Below are 21,843 nucleotides of genomic sequence, written 5' to 3' on the forward strand. Positions count from 1 at the left end.
TAGGAACTGTAAGGCCTGGGACGAGGGCAGGCAGAGCTTACAGAAACCTCGTGGGCTGCCTCAACCCTGCTTTTACCTCAGCTGTTGCCATGGAGCTTTGGAGAGTTTGACAATTCAGGACAATCACTGGATCTCATATTCACTTTCCATTTTCATGTTTTTCAAAGAGGTTCTTGATAACACTTGCTGAGAAGGATATCTTCCCACAAACTTTGCAGTCCATAATAACACTGCCAAACACAGCCTTAAATTCATGGAAGGGATGCTGTGTAGACTTGGGGGCATCTAAACTTATCCAGGGAAGTCCAATACCCCATGGAGTCTGGAAAACACAATTTCTGAAGATGCAGGTATGAATTAGGTTTACACATGTTGAGCTAAAGATTAAAACATTGTTTGGGAGTTAAAAATATCATCATTAAAAATAATGGTTAGAATACACCATAGGATGCAGGCATTGTTTAGGTTACATTTAGCAGTCCACACCTGTCTATGCTTCTTGGACCATGAGGCTGGAAACACAACCACAGTGCAAGTCTCAGAGCTCCTCCCTTCTCCCTACTACATCTACAGCTGGAGTTTTGGTTATCTCCGATTCCCATCCTGAATCTAGACCATCTCTTCCTGCCCATCTGATCTGCAGAAGACTGGTCTTCATAACACTCTTGACTGGGCACTAGGATACTGCCATGATGAAGTGGGAAATTAGCATCTTTCTGCTTCTCTAGTTCCAGCACTCTGAAGCAGGAGTGATAATCTTTGTTAAAGTATGAGAAGCTACTGTTTTCCCATAATTTTATGAGAGTCATAGCATTTACCTTGAATAAAGCAGAATTTGGGGAAAGAGGTCTTAGAATGAGTAACCTTCCTGTTGTATACCAGCTGGTAACAGGGCTGTGCCATGTTTACTGCTCTTCCCTGCTGCTGGTATGTCACTGTATGTGCCTGATACACAGATGTTGTGAAGGTGAAGGGGAAATTATGGAAGGCTCCTTGCTCAAGGGTTATCCATCAAAAAACTGAGCACCTCTGCCAAACTGGTGCAGAAACTCCACACAACATGCTGGCAGTACACTTCTGAATCTGAAGTCAGATTAAAACAGTTTAACTTGTATTTGTCCTTTCCAGCACACAGACTCACAGCCTCCCTGAATCTGCCTGAAAGTGAGTTTCTGATATTTAGTCATAGTGGTATAACCCCAAAGCAATGCCTTGAGGGAGACCTGACAAGGGGTCACTCACTGCATTGTGTTTCCCTGCATTCCCTTACTGCCTCCCAATGCTCTGTGATATGTACTGTGTTGAGCAGCATTTTTTTTTTTTTACTGAGGGTATCAGAAATGTGAATGTCAGAGTGTAAACATTTGCCACTGGTTTCATCTAAGCGTGATTTTCTGCAGTTCTTGGGACAGTGATTCATGCAATGCTCATGCAGGTCCTCAAGTGCCAGTAATCTGGGAAAAGTGTCTTTAGCAATTACACTGTTTAGTCCAGATCTCATAATCTCTAGCTGTTAAGATGGTGACACTACTTGGTCTTGATAAAGGTACCTGCAGCAGGTGGAGGTCTACACTAGTTGTGTTTACTTCCCTGGCAAAGACATTTTACGTCTAGTAAAACATATTAATTTAAAAGTTGAAATTTTTTTGTTTCTCAGTTTTAGTACATGTTCCACAGATTTGAATGCAATATTTCTGTTCATGCATATGCCTATTGTTGCTAGGATTTACAGTGTAACATGACTAGCTTGTTAATGCCTTTTGAGATGATCTGAATCTAATCAGCATGTTCAAATGCCCTTGTTTCATGCTCTGCAAGTGCCAGGGAAAGTAAATCGTGCCTCACATTCGTTGTCAAAAAGGCTTTTTAATGGTAAGAAAGAAAGTCTCAGAACTGATTCTCTTAGGGAGGTACAAAGTGGATTCTGTTTACTCTGAAGTATCCTAAGCTCTTAAGAAGATTTTCAGAGATAAAAAGAAGAGATCTCCAAACTATGCTGCATATTTGGTGGTACCTGTCTCAGTCCAGAGATGAGAGTTGTCCTTATGCATGCTTTTATTCGCTTCCAGCCCACCACTGCTGTTTGTATTGGTGAGTATTCCTGCCACTAACACCATTGAGTTGAACCCCACCAAATGAAAACTTTTGAATTCCTGATTTTGCATATTGCTTGAGAGTGAGTATGTAGCAATAAAACACATCACATGAAAACTGCGTGTTGTTTTTATGACCCTGTAATATGCATTCTCAATAAATCAGGATTCTCAAGAGAAAGAACTCTCATTCCAGAGTTTACTGCTACAGCTGGGAGGAGCACTTAAAAGTACAAGTTCCTGTTTGCCCATTTTCTGCTAGTACTTCAGGCAGACAGCTTTTCTTCTTTTTCAGAGAAAAAAAATGGCAGAAAGGAAGAAAAGCACTAATGAAACATTTATATACCACTAGTGCAAAAGTCTAGAATTAAATATTGAAAGGCCTATTCGTATTACAATCTGCATTCAGGATTGGCACTAATTGGCAATGCTGTTGGCAGCCTCAACGGGGAGGGCAAGGACTGAGTAAGCATGGAGACTTATTCATCCAAAGAAGTGCTTCTTCCAGGTCAGGTTTAATGCACATTTACTATGCAGAAAGGGAAGCACAGCACTGTTGTTGCTGATAGTGTAACTGTCTTATTTGGAGAGCCTTGTATTTGCCATATCAGTCAGTTTTGCCTAGGGATTTTCTCAGGTGCTAACCCCACTGTCAGTGTATTTTGAAAACTGTTCCTTACCAGAGGTAGACTTTTACGTAAATATTCAGAATCAAAGAAGAAGAAGAATATTCTAAGCAGTATAAAAAAGAATTTGATGGAGCATTGCCTAGATCAAAAAGGCAATGATTTGAAGACAACTGATGTGATGGAACTGATGCAATAGCTACTATAAAGCTCTACTTTTTGTATTTGACTCATTAAAGCTGTAATATGGGACAGATGTTTGCCCTGCTGAAACCATTGTCCGACCTTTTAAAATTTTTTACTTGAGCTTCATAGTCTTTCTCTCTCACTTCTCTGTTTCATTCAGTACACTGCTGCAATGTTTACTTTCTTTGCCTGTCATTTTTACAATATACCTACTCCTTTGATTCCTCACTATCATTTCTTGGTCAAGACCCTGATCTTTAGCTTGAAGTGCCAATTACAAAGCCAATAGTTATCTTCCTATTTGACTTTTCTTGCTGTCTCATGTACAGCCATTATTTGCTGACAATTTTTTTTCTATACCTCTTCATGCCTTTTTCCAGTGTTTCCTCTATACCTTGATATCTTGGGCCAAGCTTGTCAATAAATCCATTATCCTGTCATTCTTTCAGTCCTTCAAGACCACACAGTGTAAGAATTTCCCAAGCATTAACAAACAGGTATATAATTAGGGAGTTTTGAGATAAATTTAATTTATTTTCCTGTATTTTCTTTTCACCTAACTGACATGACAGCAGTGAATAGTGCACATCTTGAACACCTGTAACTGCACAGAGTGGGTGACTGCTGTGTGTACTGGGAGAAGGACAGAAAGCAGACCAGGGAATGGCTGCTTGAAAACGTACCGGTGGAAAAAAGTGTGTAAATGGGTGAATGTATCCAAAACTCAGCCAGCCACCTGTAATAGCTGACATCAGACCATTCTACACCCTTCTCTCCATATTCTCCACCAAATGAGTGTGATGCATGACAGGAGGTGCTCAAAGCTTATTATATATGGACTTCTTCTCAACAAATGTTTTCAAAATGAGCTTCTCAAGTCATGCCAGATATTCAGTGTTTTGCAACAAAGTACCTCACTGATTTGTGATGGGGAAGTGCAAGCAACAGTGCTTTTCCCAGGATGGAAAATGATGTAAGCTTCTATTTTTGCTGCTTTTAGCTTTAACTCCCTTTTAGCTACTATAGGCAACATAGCATCCCTCTTCTGTTCCTGTAAGATAATGTTAGCAGAGCATGCGATCTGACATAGTCTAGAGGCCAGAGCAAAACAATACTGTCACTTGTCTTCGCAACTCTGGGGTGATATAATAAATTTTGAGTGCCTTCTTAGATTTCAATTTATGGCATAAATTAGAGCAGTTCAGTGACTATTCTAATGTATTCCTTGCTGCCCCCAGATTACAGGGGCTGTTCTGGCAGCTGATAATAACTGAAGTGTAGAAGTGCTTTGGCTAAGCTCTATTTTTTTCCAGTCTCATCTCTGGCAGCAAGAGAAAGAAATGACAGAGACCTGCAGCGTTGCTTTTCACCACCTGGCAATTTTCTTATACATTGTGAAGAATAGGTAGGAAATTAAGCAACTTGTTCTGCTATGAGAATGACACCAGAGGCAGATTCTGACAGAAAAAGGTTTAGCTTTATAATCAAGGACTCAAGAATTATTAATAAGTCCAGGTTTTGGAGATATAACAACTTATGTGCAGAATGTGCAGTACCAAAGAGGAACTCTTTTCACTGGTTAGTTAAAATTATTTAGCTAGGTTTGGAGCAGTATATGCGTGAAATTCATTTAGCCAAAATCAGTTTTTGCCTGTGTGTGTACATTTCATGCTTCCTTATCATTAAATATTGGTATGGGCAAATTTCTGGGTCAAATTCTGTCCCTAGTGACTCTTATAATCCTCTTCCACAATAAATTAACTTTTAAAGGTCTGATCTAAATACTGATTAGAAACCACAAAGAGCTATCAGCCTTGTTACAACCTAATATCCAGCATCAAAAGCTTGCTCTAAACAGAGAGGGACTAAGATTTGGAGAATTGTGTATCATTGTTTTTCCTTCCACTAGTAATCTGATGACCCATACAATAATAAAAAATAAAAATAAAAATAAAAATAAAAATAAATAAAAATAATAACAAGTAATAATAATAATAATAATAATAATAATAATAATAATAATAATAATAATAATAATAATAATGTCTTTTTTTTCATTTACCATCTGGACATACTGGATAAACTGATCAAATTAGAAATCTGAAAAAGCAGAGACTTGCATTCTGGTTCCTATTTTCATCAACTATATACTGTTTTAATTAGAGCACATCAATACCTGGTCTGTGCTCACATTTCTCTTTCTGTGAAACAGAGAAGATAGCTATTCTGCAGTGATGCTGTGGGACTTTCTTCTTTACAAAAGCTCTTAGTCTATTTTGATTTCACAATTGGATTAATCTGGGGTCCAGGAATAAGCAAATAAGCCAGTGGTATATACTATTATATATTTATATATAGTATTAGCAGATTAATTGAGGACCTGTGTTCTCAGGAAAGAAAATAAAAAGAAGAATTTTTTCAAAATAATATCTAAACAGTATCTTAAAAATTGACAGGATAACTGTGTTTAAAAGCCATTTAGGTCTTAAAGAATGAAGGAGTTGTCCAGGAACATTTGCAAAAGCTTTCAGATGCCTAACTTTTGTCATCTGCTTTGGTTTCAACGACTGAAAGCTTGGTCACAAATCGCAATGTCGGTGCCCGTTTGGAACACTCAAAGGGACTTCTGTTTGCTGCAAGATCACAACTAGGCATCTGTAGTCTTCTCGAAACGGTACGAAGAAGGCAAAAATTGCTGCCATAAACTGCCGGTAGCTCCGTTTTAGAGGAAGCGAGAGGCGCAGAAAACCCTTATATAATGTGAAATAGCTGCTCTTACTTAAACCCGTGACATCGCCCGGGAGCGGAGCGTGGCTCGCAGTGCCCACGCCGGGTCGACCCCGGCGGCTCTCGGGCTCTGGCAGACCCCGCCGCCCTCTCCGCCTCTCCGCGCCGGGCTGCGGGCGGCGGGACCGGGCCGTCAGGGGCCGCCAGCCGCGGGACGTCGCGCCTTTTCCCCTACCTCCCGCCTCCTTCCGCGGCGGCCGGCATCCCCCGGCCAGGGAGACCCAGCCCCGCCACTTGCCGCCCTCCGCCGCTCCGGGCCCGCCCTCCGCACCGCTGGCTCCGCCCGGCCCGGCCCGGCCCGGCCCGCCCTCCCGCAGGCGCCGCCCGCCGCCCAGAGCGCGGTGCCTGGCCCGGCCCGGCCCGGGAGCGCCGCTGCTGCGCTGCGCTCTGCGGGGCGGGGGAGCGTGGCTGCCGGCGGCGGGGCATGCGGCCGGCACGGCTCTGAACCCCCGGCCCTGAACCCCCGGCCATGGCGGAGAAAGTTTCGGCGGCTTCGGAACGGGCGCGGGGCGCCGGCCACGTCGGCTCCTCTTGCTCCGGCTCCTCCTCGGGCTCGGAAACTCTCTCCGAGGAGGGAGAGGGCGGCGGGGCGGCGACGGCCCCCGGCGGGGCGACGGCTTTGCCGGAGCGGGCGATGCCCGGCGGGCGGGCAGAGGACGACGCCTCGCTGGAGGAGCAGGATGAGGAGGTGCGCGGGGTCGGGGCGGCGGCGGCTGCTTCTGCGCCCCTGTGCTCGGGGCCGCGGCGGCAGCGCCCGCGCAGCGCGGCCGTCCCGGGGTGCGAGGCGGAGGAACCCGCGGCGGGGAGCGGCGGCGAGCCCACCTGGGGACAGCGCCTTCGCGTCAGTCTCCCCGGCTAAACCCGAGACGTTCTTGTTTCTGCTCGGCCGGCTCTAACGCTCTGGCTGCCGATAATTGAGAGTTGGGGGTTTTTGTGTGGAGAGGGGATTTTTTTGTTTGTTTTAGGAAAGCTTGTTTTTGTGTGTCTGTGTTTTTTTTCTTTTCGTCCTTCCTATCCCTGAGCGTGTCACCTTTGGAAAGCACTGCTCCAAAGCAAACTCTTTAATGCCAGAAGGAAGTGATGGGCAAGCCCCCACGCTACAGTAATCCTCTGGTGAGAGCTTATGACAGGCTGTGGATCATGGAGGAGCTCTGTGGGTGATAGATCCATAGCGTGATCGCGGATACGCGTGTTGTTGTTCCCTTTCCTCTCCTGATCTAGCTACAATACCTACTAAACACTCTTAAGAAACAACCACCCCAAAATGTTAAAGTAAAACAACATTTTTGGGTCTTGAGACGGATTTTTAAAAATGATTTTATGTATTTCTTGTTGCATGATTCACGCTTCTTAAATCTGTTTCAAGCCATGACCCCAACCAAGTGCATTGTTCTGTCTGACTGCTGCTTTACTTTGCTTCCATGCATCATCTCTCGTGTGCCTTACTTATGGTCTTTCACTGTGGTCAACTTTTTAGTTTGCTCTTAGGTGGCGTTTTTTTATTCCGTGCCTTATTTGGCTGGATGTGCAAAGGTTTTTTTGAGAAACCTTGCATTTCTAGAGGAATATGTGTTAAGCTGGTTGAAGTTATTTTCAACTAGTTGGGCTGTGGTTGTCAGGAATGTTTCCCTCTGCAGTAATGGCTGTTTATGTAGCTGCTGTTTTTCCTCTTTTCCTGGTGCATCCTGTAAATTGATACGACTGTAGAGCAGCATGATGAATTGGAACTAAATATACCTTTCTGTATCCCCCTCCTTTTTTTTTTTCCCTCTAATACTCAAACTCAGACCAGGTTCATTGCTTCTTTCAACTGCATGAACCCCTCAAGAGTGGAACGTATTTGCAGTGAAATGCATTTATGACAGGAGCAGGGTGAATGTGGATGTATCCACTTTAAAAGAAAATTATATATAGGTGTGGACTTGCTTTTTTGCTGAACCGAGTAGGAGCTCCATAGCTGCTGTTAGTATGGAGCACACTGCTAGGTGATTAAGATGTCCTGCTTCTCGGCAGGAATGATACATGTGGGCTTGGGGCTATGCTTACCACAATTATGTGGTGTCTGGATGGTTTAGTGCTCAGTTGGTAAGCCTGCATGTGTAGAAATGTACAAAGTCTGTCTGTTCAGTTAGCTAAGCTCGGAGATGCTGGCAGACCAGTGAATTTCTGGTAAAGGCTTGTTATTTCTGTGTGTGCTTTGGAGATAAATTACAGGCATCTTTTGAGTTGACAGTATAGAGGAGGTAAGCCCAAAAATAACTCAATGTTGCAATCATGGAATTTTGAAATTCTGTAAGGGCAATCTGATATCTCACCATCAGTTAGTAGTGCTAGAAGATAGCAGCATAAACTCAAGTTAGTGTTGTGGTGGGAGAGTTTGCTTAGAATATGCACTTATTCTGTCCCCTTTATTCTCCTCTGCTAGATTCCTTTATTACCTGAAATCAGATTTTTTTTTTGCCTGTTTTTTGTGCTTTGATTTTGCCCATCCTTCCATTTTGGTGTAGTCAGTTTTGCAGCTGAATTTCTGTCTACCTGCAGAACCACCTGGCAAATCCACCTGTATAAAAACTTTTTTTTGTGCAAGGACACAACAGTGCATTACAGTGCTGCGGTTAATTTGAAACTGGGAGAGCAGCCATTCACATGGAAATCCCTGAGGACACTGGAAAAAAGTAAGGCTGTCCAAGATGTACATCCAGATGATTTCAGGCTTTCTTTATGTGCCACCTGCTGAAAGTATCCCATTGAGAGAAGTGCTTGAAGATATTATTTTCACATTGACATCCTGTTTAATTATTGTCAAATAATGAAATGTTGATGTTCTCTGTGATTTTCTGTTACGGAGTTATTTTAGTTATATGGATCTCCAGTGTTTGATCCTGTGCTTTCAGGTTTCATTTCTCCTCTTGCCCTGTCCTTGTTCCTGTTGCCAGCATAGCAGAATTGAATCTGTTGTCACAGCTGTTCGGTATCCTTCAGACTGCAGTGGAACAGATTGTCCTGCTACCTAATTTCTACTGTAGCTGTTGGTAAATTCTTGTAAGTCATGACATACGTTTCCAAACTAAATAAATTGATAGTTAGAAAACATGTAGATTTTTCCCATACACATTACCATTTCATGTGGTATTTCAGTAGAACTATTTCTTCTTCTGTGGCGTTGTATAAAACATCCTTGACAACTTGAGCCTGTCTTCTCCTCGATTTCTTTAGACTAAACAGCCCCAGTGTCTTTCATCTTCTCCTGTAGAATGTGTTTCCAGACATCTGATCTTTCTTATTGCTGTCTTGTGTACTCATTCCAGCTGGTTGCATCTGTCTTGAAGCATGATGTCAAAAACCAGGATGCCACACTCAGATTTACACCTTGCCAGATCTTCTAGAACAGAGAGATTATTTCAGAGGTTTCTCAAACACTGTTGTTTTTTACATACCTCAGACAGCTAATTTTCAGTTTGTGGTCCGTTACGAATTTTATGTATTTTCCTGAAGAATTATATGAACATTTCTACTCTACAAAAAAGTGATTTCTCTCCCCACCTCAGTGAAGAAAGCTTAATGCTGCTATCTAGAGTAGGTCAGCTTCTTTTATGTTCAGAAATTAGGCTGTAGAACTGCAAGCATGATAACCCCTCTTCTAAGTATCATGTCTGAAAGAGTTAAGTCCTGCAGGGAAACAAGGAAGGAAAGGGTGGGAAGAGATGGTACATCACTTTTATTTTTCTTCCCTGTTGTCATTACTTCATCCTACAGTTGCATAAACTTCACCTTAAAAAAATCCCCAAACCCCCACAAAATACCTGAAGAAAAACAGTCTCTCATTTCATGTAAGCAAGAACAAATAATAGTTTGCAAGTCATCAGTTTCTGAAGTTTTTGATGTCTTACTTTGAGATCTTAAGACACATGAGAATTAAATAAAGCTTTAACACCAACATGTGAGAAGTGCTTTGTTTTTGGAACATATGTGCATTGAAGTGCTGTGGGTAGCAAGCACATAAACACAAATGAATTCAAGCAGGTTATTTGTCTGTGCTCTTCTGAGGTGAGTGGCTAACTGCTGACAGCAGGCAGGATGGGATTGCATGGTGAAGAAGGGCACTCAAGGGCAATGCTGCATAGATGATGGGTCACTGCATTTCTAATGCCATGTAGTTAGTTAGTTAGTTTTTTTTTTTTTTTTTTTCCATATTCTCTTCAGAACTCTTTGCTGGAAAGAGTGTTTTCCCGGCTAAGAAGAGAGGAGTTGTGGTTGGGCAGCGGTGTGTTTTCTGTTGTAATTTGTCTGCTTCTGCTCTCTGTGAGCAGTCAATACCGGACTGGCGTTATGGAGGATAATGGACATGGAGGATAATCCTTTTGCTGGTGGCTTTCAACTTTTAGTCAATATTTTATAGGGGAGCTGAAAGCTCACTTGGTTTGACTTTGTTTTTGAGAGGAGAATGAAAGCAAGCTATGGATTCCTTGCTTACACCAGTATTGTCAAGGATCTGAAGGTTAAATTGTGTGTCTTGGAGTTGTCTGTCTTTTCCATGACCTTTCTCTAAACTGGTCACAGTAACTATGCATTGCGGACCAAAGCAGAGTAACAAACCAGGAAGCATCAGAATTCTTTCAAAATCATACTTTGCCACATAACAAAACATCTGAAATGGATCCAGTAACTTCTGAACCTGCCAGCGACTTCTGAATTACCCTAGTAAGTTCTGTTCATTATTCTAGATGCTTAAAAAACTCCCTTAGAACCTAAAACCACCCACAGAAATGGGAGGGGGGGGGCGGGGGGAGGGAAGTATGGTATTTTGTTCTCAAATAATTTCAGTTCTTGCTCTGTAAATTCAGTGTTTCGCATTGAAGTGACTATTTGAGTTTATAAGAATTCAGATGATGAGCAGCATGACAAGATTTCTCATGAAAAATGTCCACTGAACTTTAAAGTTGATTGTTGTACATTTTCTCCTACTATCTAGTTATTATGTATTGTGTATTTAAAAAGGTATCTCACTGCACAGAGTGAGTACAAAACCTTTTTCTGTTGTGGCTAACTCTCCTCCTGAATCTGCCTTCTTGCTGTTCATGTTGCAATCTGTTGCAACTTCATGAGGACTGTGTGGTAAGAATTAATTACTAGGAAGCTAAGATTTTGCCATTAGAGTATTCATAGCAAAGTGAGGAGTGTGGTAAAGAATGTATTGCTCTAGAATTGCTCTATGCTTTCACACATTCATCGTTCAACATGTGCCCACTGGGAAGGTACAGTCCCTTCAGCATTACAGATTGTGTGTAATCACCCCAAAATATTGTGGTGCTGTTTGGGAGATGACTGTAAATCAAAAAAACTTTGGGGTAAAATAAGCAGTGTGTGAAGTGATGGCACTGTTTACATGTGCATCTACATGTAATGGAGGTGATGGTAGTTCTGGAAAAATGTCACTGTGATGTAGCTAGAAAGTAGTATTTTTGTTACCTCTTTCCGCTCCTGCTTATCTTGCTGCAGAAGTAACCATGGAACATTCGCAGACTGTGTGGGACTTACCATAGATTTTTCCTCTAATTGTTTCAGGCTTTCTTGTCTCTAACAGTGATGGATTCTTCCCTGTTGTACCACACCTGAATGATAAAGCTAGCTAAAGATTAATAGCCTAATTGCTAAAGTGTGATCTTTAGTTCATACTAAGGAATAGTAATACCATCAAAAAATGTATTTTTTGATGGGTGAATTAAATTTATTCTTTGTGGTGGGATTAAATAAAACAGTCATCTATTTAGAGCAGCTGCAAAACTGTTACTGTGTCATGTCAGCCAGACTAACAGCATTGCTGTTGGTTTTTTAGCTATGTTTGTGGTAAGTTACCTATAACGTGAAATATTTGACAATATGAGTGACTAGGGCCGTCTCAAGAGTCATGTGAAAGACTTCATTGATTTGCTTTTAGTATGAAGAAAATGTAAGTTTGTCTATTGCTTTAAACCTTTCCTGCGCAGCATAGGCCTTTAAAGATGCCTGCTGCTATGTACTCTTACTGTCTCAGAAATCCTCTGGGACATGGAGGGACACATGGTTGAGGGCTTAATCTAAAACAGCCATGTGTGCTGCTTGATGTTTGAGAATAATGCTACAGTAGTAACGTGTGCAGCTTTCTGGAACTTGTTTTCAAGAATTTGGTGGGTATAAAGAAGCCTATAACCAGAACATCTATCTTTCTTCTCACTTGGAATAAGTGAGAAGTGAAGAAGGATACATTGAGTTGCATATCTGATTTTTTTGCACCAGAATTTTTAGATACTTAAAATTCTGGAAAGATGTGGGTGAGGAACTGAAAATTACAGTCTTCAAAATCTGAACAGTTTACAAAAATAGTTGAGAGGCCCTTTTGCACCCTTTAGATTTTCAAACTGGTGGACATAGTCCTGAGGCTAATCTTCAGTATCCTTTAGTGTCTGCATGTCCGACTGTGAAACCAAATGTAAAGAAATATCTTTTGTGAAAAGCTGCAGCTCTGTAGAAGGAGTACAGCCCAAGTTCAGTGTAGTCTGCTGTCTTTTACAGTTGTTGGCTAGATGTAAGCTGCTTTGAACTGAATGTTGGTAAACCTAACAAGGTGTGTTGTTCTTGTACAATCAGGAAGCTCTGTATGATGGGGCTACTTTGCTAGCAGTAACAGCTTGTATAAAGTTGAGCTTGTAGAAGGGAATAAGAGAATCTGAAGTCTTTAGGCACAAAATAAAGCATGGTCAAGCACAGTGTAAATAATGAAGTCCTTGAGCTAGCACACTGAGCAGCTAGGTAGCTTTTTTCTGCAACAATTCATGCAATGGGATAGATTGCCTCTTGGTTTTGTCACAAATTATGCACTCTGTTCCCCACTCCCAAAGCACAACTGTGCTCAAAGGTTGCAGTACCGAAGCGTTAATATGTATTGAATGTTTGGTTTGTGATCCTACTGTTTTTGTTACTGTCTGCGGCTGACAAACATTAACTAGTAATGCTTTTCTGTACAAGGCATGACAAAAAGATTTACCCTTCCTTTAGAGTAAAAATCTGAAATGCAGAATTGGGAAACTTAGGAATAAGGGGCATAAAGACTCTGAAAAGATTAGTAATGAGAACAGATCCCTGCAGTTTTTGTTGAATCTTCCTTCAGTAAAATTGCTCTGGCACCAGGGTAGAAGTTTTCTCTTACATCCATTATGACAAAGTAGATGCCTGTTATTAAGAACTTCTAGTAATACAGGGTCTGTGTGTTCTCCTGCTGGGCTGGGATCTGACCTGCTGAGGCTTTGTCTTAAGAGAAATACCAGTCTTCTTAACAGCTTCTTTAACAGGGAAAGAGGAAGGGAGGAAGAAAATTTTTGTTTTGTTTCTAGTTTGGTATTTTTTGGTTGTTTTTTTTTTATATGCACAGCAGTGTTTTAGCATATGTTGGGAGCTTCTCAATGTTATATCACCAGCAGTACTGTGCCATTGCTAAGCTCCTTTAAAAACAGTGATGTGGGTTTGAAATACTCTGCAGTCTAAAACACATAAGGTCCTGCTGCCAAATTTTATGATTTGTTGCTTCAGCCTTCAGATTTTTCAGATTTTTTTCAGTTCTTCTCTTGCAGCTGTAGCATTTAAAATTTTTTTTGGAAGCTTTATAATAGTTGGGTGGTGGTGGATTTTAAGCTGTATGAGTTGTGGGAGACTGGTGCTTAAACTCGTAAATGCTGGTAGCTTTTTTTTTGTTATAGAGGGAAAGCAAAAAATTGAGGACAAGGTAGCTGAAAAGGTGAGAAACATGGGAGTGTGTTGGCAAATGAGCTGTGCTTTGAAATCAAGCCAGGAGCCTATCTTAGCTTTTGGTTTACTGAGCTAAGTAAGGTTTTATTTACAGTTCGCTACAAGAAGGGGTGCCCTCACCAAACTTTCTATCTAAAAGACTGTTTGGCTCCATCCAAGGAGCAGTGGGATGAATGCCTTGCCCTCCTTCCTGTACAAATGTAACTAGGCTGATAAACTTGCACTGTTCAGAAGTGAGCTACAAGTACCTCAAGGGTTAAAGCATAAGTGTTCAGTAGTATAAACAGCCTGGCTGCCCTTGCCACAAGTTTCTTTACCAAGTAACTTAAATTTCAAGTGGGAACCAGGGATGAATGGAAGACTTTTTTCTTAATGGATAATTCACAGGATGACTAGGTTGGAAGAGACCTTAAAGCTCATCGAGTCCAACCCCATGCCCTAACACCTCAACTAGACCATGGACTGAGTGCCACATCCAGTCTTTTCTCAAACACATCCAGGGATGATGGGTGACTCCACCACCTCCCCAGGCAGACCATTCCAGAACTTTATCACACCTTCTGTAAAAAGCTTCTTCTTAATATCAAACCTGTATTTTCCCTTGGCACAGTTTAGGATTGTGTCCTCTGGTTCTGTCAGTTGCTGCCTGGTGAAAGACACCAACCCCCACCTGACCACAGCCCCCTTTCAGGAAGTTGTAGAGAGTGATAATGTCACCCCTGAATCTCCTTTTCTCCAGGAAAAACACCCCCAGCTCCCTCAGTCGTTCCTCACAGGCTTTGTGTTCCCAACCCCTCTCCAGCCTCGTTGCCTCCTCTGGATGCGCTCCAGCGTCTCAAGGTCCTTCCCAAACTGAGGGGCCAGAGCTGGACACAGCACTCAAGGTGCTGCCTCACCAGTGCCGAGGACAGGGGAAGGGTGACCTCCCTGCTCCTGCTGGCCACACTGTTCCTGACACAGGCCAGGATGCCTTTGGCCTTCTTGGCCACCAGGGCACACTGCTGGCTCATGTTCAGCCACTGTCACCAGCACCCCCAGGTCCCTTTCTGCCTGGGCACTGTCCAGCCACACCGTCCCCAGCCTGTAGCACTGCAGGGGGTTATTGTGGCCAAAATGCAGGACTCAGCACTTGGACTTGTTAAACTTCATCCTACTGGACTCAGCCCATCCATTCAGCCATTCCAGGTTCCTCTGCAGAGCCCTCCTACCTTCCAACAGATTGACACACGATCCCAGCTTAGTGTTGTCTGCAAATTTAATAATGAAAGACTCAATCCCCTCATCCATGTCATCAATAAAGATATTAAACAGAACTGGCCCCAGCACAGACCCCTGCAGGGACACCACTGGTGAGCAGCCACCAGCTGGATGCAGCACCATTCACCACCACCCTCTGGGCCAGCCATCCAGCCAGTTCCTAACCCAGCACAGAGTGCTCCTGTCCAAGCCGTGGGCTGCCAGCTTCTCCAGGAGTGTGCTGTGGGACACAGTGCCAAAGGCCTTGCTGAAGTCCAGGTACACAACATCCACAGCCTTTCCTGCATCCACCAGGCAGATCACCTGGTCATAAAAGGAGACCAAATTGATCAAACGTGACCTACCCCTCCTAAACCCCTGCTGGCTGGGTGTGATAACCTGGCCATCCTGTAAATGCTGTGTGATGACACTCAATATAAACTGTTCCATAACCTTGCCTGGCACTGATGTCAGGCCAACCAGCCTATAATTACCAAGATACTCTTTCCCACCCTTTTTATGAATGAGTGTCACATGGGCCAGCTTCCAGTCCTCTAGAACCTCACCAGTGATCCAGGACTGTTGGTAAATGATGGACAGCGGCTTCACAAGCTCATCTGCCAGCTCCCTCATCACCCTGGGATGGATCCCATCTACTCCCATGGATTTATGAACATCCAAGTGGCTCAGCAGTTCTCTGACTGCCTTCTCTTGGATAATGGGGGAACCATTCTGTTCCCTGATGTCATTGAGCAACCCAAGAGGACAGTTATCCTGAGGGTACATCTCACTAAAACTGAGACAAAGAAGGCGTTAAGCACCTCTGCCTTTTCCTCATCTGCAGTAACAAAGTTCCTTCCTGCATCTAATAAAGAACAAAGGTTAGTCTTACTCTTCCTTTTACCATTAATATATTTATAAAAACATATTTTATCTTTTACAAAAGTCTTTTATCTTCAAACTGAGCTTTAGCTTCCCTAATTTTTTTTCTGCATACTCTAGCAGCCCTCTTAAATACTACGTGAGAAACTTGACTTTCCTTCCAAAGATAATACATCTATTTTTAATGCTGAGTTCCTCCAGAACCTCCTTGCCCATCCAGGTTGGATGTTTGCCTTGTTGACTTATCTTTCAGCCCACAGATACAGTCTATTCCTGTGCCATCACGACCTCAATTTTGAAGTGTGCCCACCCTTGCTGAACTGCTTTATTTTTGAAGACTACTTCCCAAGGAACTCTCTGAGTAAGTCTCCTGAATAAGCCAAAGTCTGCCCTCTGAAAGTCCAGTGTAAAAGTCTTATGTTCCTCTTGACTTCACCAAATATTGAGATTTTTGTAATTTCATGATTACTGTGTCTTAAGTGGCCTCCAACAACCACATCTCCCACCAACCCATCTCTATTTGCAAATAACAGGTCTAACATGGTCTCTCCCCTGGTGGGCTCACCCACCAGCTGCGACAAAAGTTGTCCTCCACAAACTCTAAAACCTGGACTGCCTTTTTTCAGCTGTATTAAGTTCCCAACAGCTCTGGCAATTTGAAATTGCCAATAAGACCTAGGGCTGATGATCCAGAAGCATTCTCTAGCTGCTTACAGAATGAATTGTCCATCTCTTCTTCCTGGTTGAAAGAAGAGATGGACAATTAATTCTGTAAGTGAATGGTGGACGATAACAGACTACCCAGTAGGTAGGATGTCAGCCTGTTGGCCTTCCCTTTAATTCTTAACCATAGGCATTCAGCCTCATTATCATTAGTTTCAATACCCATGGCATCAAAAGCCTCCCTAATATAAAGCGCCACCCCTCCACCTCTTCTCCCTTTCCTGTCTCTCCTGAAGAGCTTGTAGCCATCCAGTACAGCACTCTAGCCATGTGAGTCATCCCACCATGTTTCTGTGACGGCAATTTCATCATAGCTCTGCTGCTGGACCATGGCCTCCAGCTCTTCTGGTTTGTTGCCCATGCTGTGCACATTGGTATCCATGCACCTCAGCTGGGCTGCTGATTTCACCCCTAACTCAGGCCTACCACCTTGGGGCCTGCTTCCAGAGAGCCCAGCTGCACCCCCTTCCCCCATCAAACCTAGTTTCAAGCCTCTCAATGAGTTCTGCCAGTTCACAAGCTAAAAACCTTCTACCCTCAAGAGAGAGATGGAGCCCATCTGGTTCCAGTAGGACAGGTGCTGTAAAAGTTGCCCCATGATCAAAGAACCTAAAATTCTGCCCATGGCAGCAGCCCTTGAGCCACCATGTAGGCTCTCCTATTCCCTTCATCATTTTTCTCTGCCACCAAAGGGAATGAGCACAACACTACCTGTGCTGCTGCCCTGTCAACCACTTGACCCTGTGCCCTAAAGTCCCTTTTAATGACATTCCTCTTTTGAATCTCATCACTGCCAGCCTGGAGTATCAGCAGTGGATAGTAATCAGAGGGCTGAATCAGCCCAGAAAGTCTCTCAGTAATATCCCACACCTGGGCCCAGGGAGGCAGCAGACCCCTCTGTGGGGTGGGTCTGGTCAACGTATGGGGCCCTCTGTTCCCCTCAGAAGGGAATCACCCACCACGATTACCCTTCTTTCCTTTTTGATGTTAAAGGTGGTGATCCTTCTCATAGGTGAATCATAATCACTGTGCATAATTTTGTTCTAAATCATCTGACTGGCTCTCCAAATCCAGGGTTTCATGCCTATTCTGAAGTGGTACCTGGCTTGGAAGTGGGGGTCGGGAGGAATTTTTATTATTACCTCCTCATGTAGGTACCCATTTCCACTCCCCTGCATCCATCAGGTATCTTCCTGTTGCCTGACAGTGAGAGGCATGGGAGTCCTCTGGCTCCTGGTGGGCCTCCCTCAAGGACGGCAGGGCGGAACTCCACCAATCTATTTCCCTTTCACTTTCCCTAATACTCCTTAGTGTTTCAACTCCCTCCCTAAGCTCGGCCACCATTGAAAGGTCGTTCACCTGTTCACACCTCAGGCTCAAACACTCCGTGCTGGAAGGGGCCTGGGCAGATGCGTCCTGTTTGGAGGGCTCCATCTGGTTACGTACGCTTGTACTAACTGCAGTTTTGGATCATGTGCAAACTATTCCTACCAGAAACCCTAAAACCTACCAACCAGCAGGGGCACTGCAAACTACACTCAGTAAACCTTACTAGCAAGAAAGCCTACAACCCTGCCTGCTTGCCCTGCCTGTGTGAACTGCCTTGCAAACTGCTGTGCCGCTCCCCTGTTTGCCGCCCTCCCTAGACGTCTCTTTTAATCAGCTACTCAGAGACGCAGGAAGTGCTGCTCCAAATCTCGTGACCCTCAAGCACAAGCCACACACCTGCTCAGCATTCCCACAAGCAGCCACTCAGTGACAGAGGAGGAAGTCCCACTTCAGTCCTGCATGCCCCTCAAGCACACAGAAAACATATATAGTCTTGAACTAGAAAAAAATCTGCCTTCTGCCTTTTTCTGCCTTGTTGATCAAACAGCTCTGGAAGTGACCCTTAGGAGAAGCAAAAAATGCAACCACAAAAGAAGCTATGAAAGCCCTTTTGCAAAACTGCTAAGTGTGTGTGAAAATAATTGATTATAGGATGGGAACTTCTATAGCCAAGAGAGATTCACTGTTGCCTGTTACGGGAGCTTCTGTATTAGATACATTTTGCAGAGTTTTATTTAAACAACTATATATATCTCAATATATCCTTTTAATAATAATATAATATGATCATATTCATGTATTTTTAAATTCTAAGGGGTGGTGCTTCTATACCAAGTAACAAACTTCTGTTGTGAGACCATGCTGCCATGCTAGTGGACTGTATAATTAATGGCATTTGGGCAATTAATGATTCCATTGTTTTTAATAGCCTTGAGATCCTGAGGAAGGGAGCTGTGGGTGAATGAAACAGATGAACTACTGCATTAAACTGCTAATTTGATTTTCATTGTTACCTCAGGAAACTTTCAGTAGAACATAATAATGTTGTAGCTATGGCTCAATGAGTGCTTTCATTGTAAAGCTGTTATTCGGGCCATATAACAAAAATGCCTCGAATGACTTTCATACTGTGTTTCTGGTTTTGTGCCTAGTACATGGCAGGGAAGGGCAGGGAGAATTGTACATAATGTATTTTGTTCTGGGCTAGCTAGCAGAAGAGATTGTTTACAAAAGGTCACAGGGAAATCCATAAGCCCTACTGCGTCTTCATAGCTTTGATGAGTAGCTGGGCTGATGTAAAGCTTCTGGGTGAGTTTTAACTTGCTACCAGTGCTTTCTTCCCCCTTCCTTGTTCACATACTGCTGGTGTTAAACACATTGCTCCACTGGAGGACACATTCCAAAGTTAAAGATGGCATTGATTTTGTTGGAACAGCTCTGTAACAAGCAGAGTACTGCATATTGAATTGGCTGTACATACATTCAGAAAATGTGGTTCTAAGTTACAGCTGAAGCAGCAGGGAGATGACCTTGGGCATATCACTTACTTGCCATTGCAGAGCAGTGACTGTCATTGACTTGCTTGAGTTTCTTTGAGTTCCTGAGTTTACTGAACCACAAGTCGTGTATTGGAATTAATGGTGTGGGTTCAGGGTTGGTGAGTTCTGCTGAGAGGACATAAATATGCTCACACTGAGTATGTGTTAAAGTAGTTGTGTGGAGCAAAAAAAGATGTGTCGATGTAGTACTTAGGGGCATGGTTTACTGATGCACTTGACAGACTGGGCTAGTGGCTGGACTAGATGATATTTTTCAACTTCAGTGAGTTCTAGGAAGGAAGAAGTGAATTAAAGAACATTCCTACTGATTTACAATAGTATCACTGTACTGAATATTACCTTCCCTCCTGGCAACTGTTTTTGTGGTCTCCCCCGATTTTCTGCCACCCAAACTCAGCACTGCATATTTTTAAGCTCTTGTCAGAGGTAATAACTAGTGACTGAAAACTGAGGCAACTGAAACTTCAAGGGTCATGTTAAGATAGCAGTGGTCCTACAGTTTTTACCCTAAAATAGGGTAAAGATTTTTGAGGAGAAGGGGAGAGATTAATTTAGGGTGTAATGAGGTACATTTGGGGAAAAGTTCTCCATAGTATTCAATAATTTTTATGCTTCTGATAGTATTAGCATTGTGTTAAAAGGACCATTGGATACAATTGAAGGAAGAAGTATGTTAAAAAATGTGCAAAAACCTAAAGCCATACTATCAGGCACTTAAGGTGTAAGCTTATTTGTGGGTGAAGAAAAGCACATCTGAACTTCAGTATGTTGGTAAGTGCTGAAAGGAGGGAGCTCACACCCTGCTGTTACAGTCTGCATTACCTCACCTACACGCTGCTCAAGAGAGCAGCTGTGCCAGAAACTGGCATTATTCCATGTGCACAACAAAGGGACAGCTTGTAACTTACAAGCAGGTAGAGACAGGTTTTATAGCAGTGGGAGCTAAAGCACTTGCATTCCAGTTATACTTTCCCAATAAGACACTTATAAGTAGTATGTTGTTTTGACATTAAATTATGAAAAAGTGAATTGCAGAAACTGTAGATGACAAATGTAGATATATTAAGTCATAGATCTGTCAGCGAAAAACAAAGACAGAATTGGAATTAGCAAACTAAACATCTCTGAGGACCTGGGCTTTAACCTAGGACAATTAGGAAATGTTTTTCAAAAGTCTGCTAGTATCTCAGCTATACCTAGTTGCAGTTATTGAAGTTTTCCTGCTGCTGTTATTAAAAAACCTATATTTTTAATGCTTGTGATCTTCTAATTAAATGAACGACTTTCCTTTCATTCTTTTCTTTTGGTAACTTTAATAAGTTGTGTTGCAGAAAAGTTTTTTTGACATTAAAACCTAATGTGTACAGCTTCTGGGAAGAGGATCCTACAGTTGTCTCGTAAGAAGACAGACTTTCTGCAGAAAGACTGTGTCTATGAAACAAATGAAGAAACAGAAACGTACCTACAAAAGCAAGTATCACAAAGCAAGGGTAATGGATTTTTGTTTCACTTCACTTTTGTGAAGTGTTGTTGAGGGCAGTACACATTGTATGTATTTTGAGGGAAACTACTTCAGATCAACACTAGTCCGATCCCAAGATTTGATGAGCTCATACACTGCCAGTTGTACAGGAGCCTAGGTGAGCTTCCGGATTTGTTAAAGGGCAGTAGAATCCTTGCTGACTTGGGTATTGATGGTGCTGCCCCCACATCAGCTACCTAAAGTTCGTGGTTGGTGCCTGGTCAGGTTTTTTTGGTAAGAGTTGAGCTTTAGGCAGCAGTTGGTGCATGAACTGTTTTTAGTGGAAAAGCTTAAGCTGAGTGTGTGCAAGAGCTGCAGTTGCAGCTTCAGTGATACTGTAAACACAATAATTTCAGCTGAAATTTCTGGGTGTGGTGTTTTTCATTAGTCATGAATCCCTCTGTCTTCATTGGCTATTGTTGAAGTAATGTGCTTTAATGAGAGAATTAACAGCTGGGTAGTGTGTTAATCTTCACTGTTCAGGTTTGAAGTTGGTAATCCACCTCCAAGGTGTTTTGACTGTCTGAGGCTGTGTTTTCTATCTGCCTTAATGTTTTTGAATAGGAACTTTCTTCCTATGTGTGGTTAGCCTAGTGTCTTTCCTGTGTTTAGGTATAGTTGCTTTTAAATAGATTTGCCTGTTTCCTAGGAGACAAAACAGTACCACTCTGTGATTTTAATCCTTTAAGAGGTCATACATACATAAACAAACACTTCCCTATACTTTACCAGGTGTGGACAAGTAGAATGCTTTAATGTCTTTTCATTTCTGGTGGTACTGCTAACAGATGCCTCCTGCAGTTTGGTTTTGGTAACTGTGCGAGGTCTCTATTTGTATGGATAGACCAAATAAAGCCAGTTAAGCTGCTTCAATAACCTGTGGACAAAAGACATTTTCATAACAAAACATCCATGTTTACTCTAGATACAAAGCTAGATCCTGGGATTTAAGGACTCCCCTAAAACCCCACTGCTTTAATACATGTGTGTAGGAGACAGTTGGTCTTCAGTGGATTAATGATACTTATGTACTTGATGTAGAAATCTTTATAAAAAGTCGGATTTTTTTTGATAGTAGAGTGTATATTAGCAAACGTGTGTAAAAATGTATGGTTTGG

General features: G+C 42.6%; 1 protein-coding gene and 1 long non-coding RNA gene across 5 annotated transcripts in view; one reads left to right on the top strand and one right to left on the bottom strand.

Moving 5' to 3' along the window:
• The first annotated feature begins 6,039 nt into the window (after nucleotides 1-6,039).
• Nucleotides 6,040-21,843, top strand: part of MAST4 (microtubule associated serine/threonine kinase family member 4) — a 277,502-nt gene continuing 261,698 nt past the window's right edge. For all 4 annotated transcript variants that reach the window (XM_064405477.1, XM_064405478.1, XM_064405479.1 and 1 more), the window contains exon 1: nucleotides 6,040-6,380. In XM_064405477.1, the coding sequence (XP_064261547.1) occupies nucleotides 6,162-6,380 (219 nt within the window). In that variant the 5' untranslated portion in view covers nucleotides 6,040-6,161. The remainder of the gene's footprint in view (nucleotides 6,381-21,843) is intronic.
• On the bottom strand, nucleotides 6,771-12,977 carry LOC135291364 (uncharacterized). The gene is made up of 3 exons (XR_010354172.1): nucleotides 12,717-12,977; nucleotides 11,231-11,304; nucleotides 6,771-9,071 (listed from the first exon to the last, which is right to left on the bottom strand). It is a non-coding gene; the product is annotated as an uncharacterized LOC135291364 (long non-coding RNA).

This window comes from Passer domesticus, chromosome Z (assembly GCF_036417665.1).
Source record: "Passer domesticus isolate bPasDom1 chromosome Z, bPasDom1.hap1, whole genome shotgun sequence".
Classification (NCBI taxonomy): Eukaryota; Metazoa; Chordata; class Aves; order Passeriformes; family Passeridae; genus Passer; species Passer domesticus.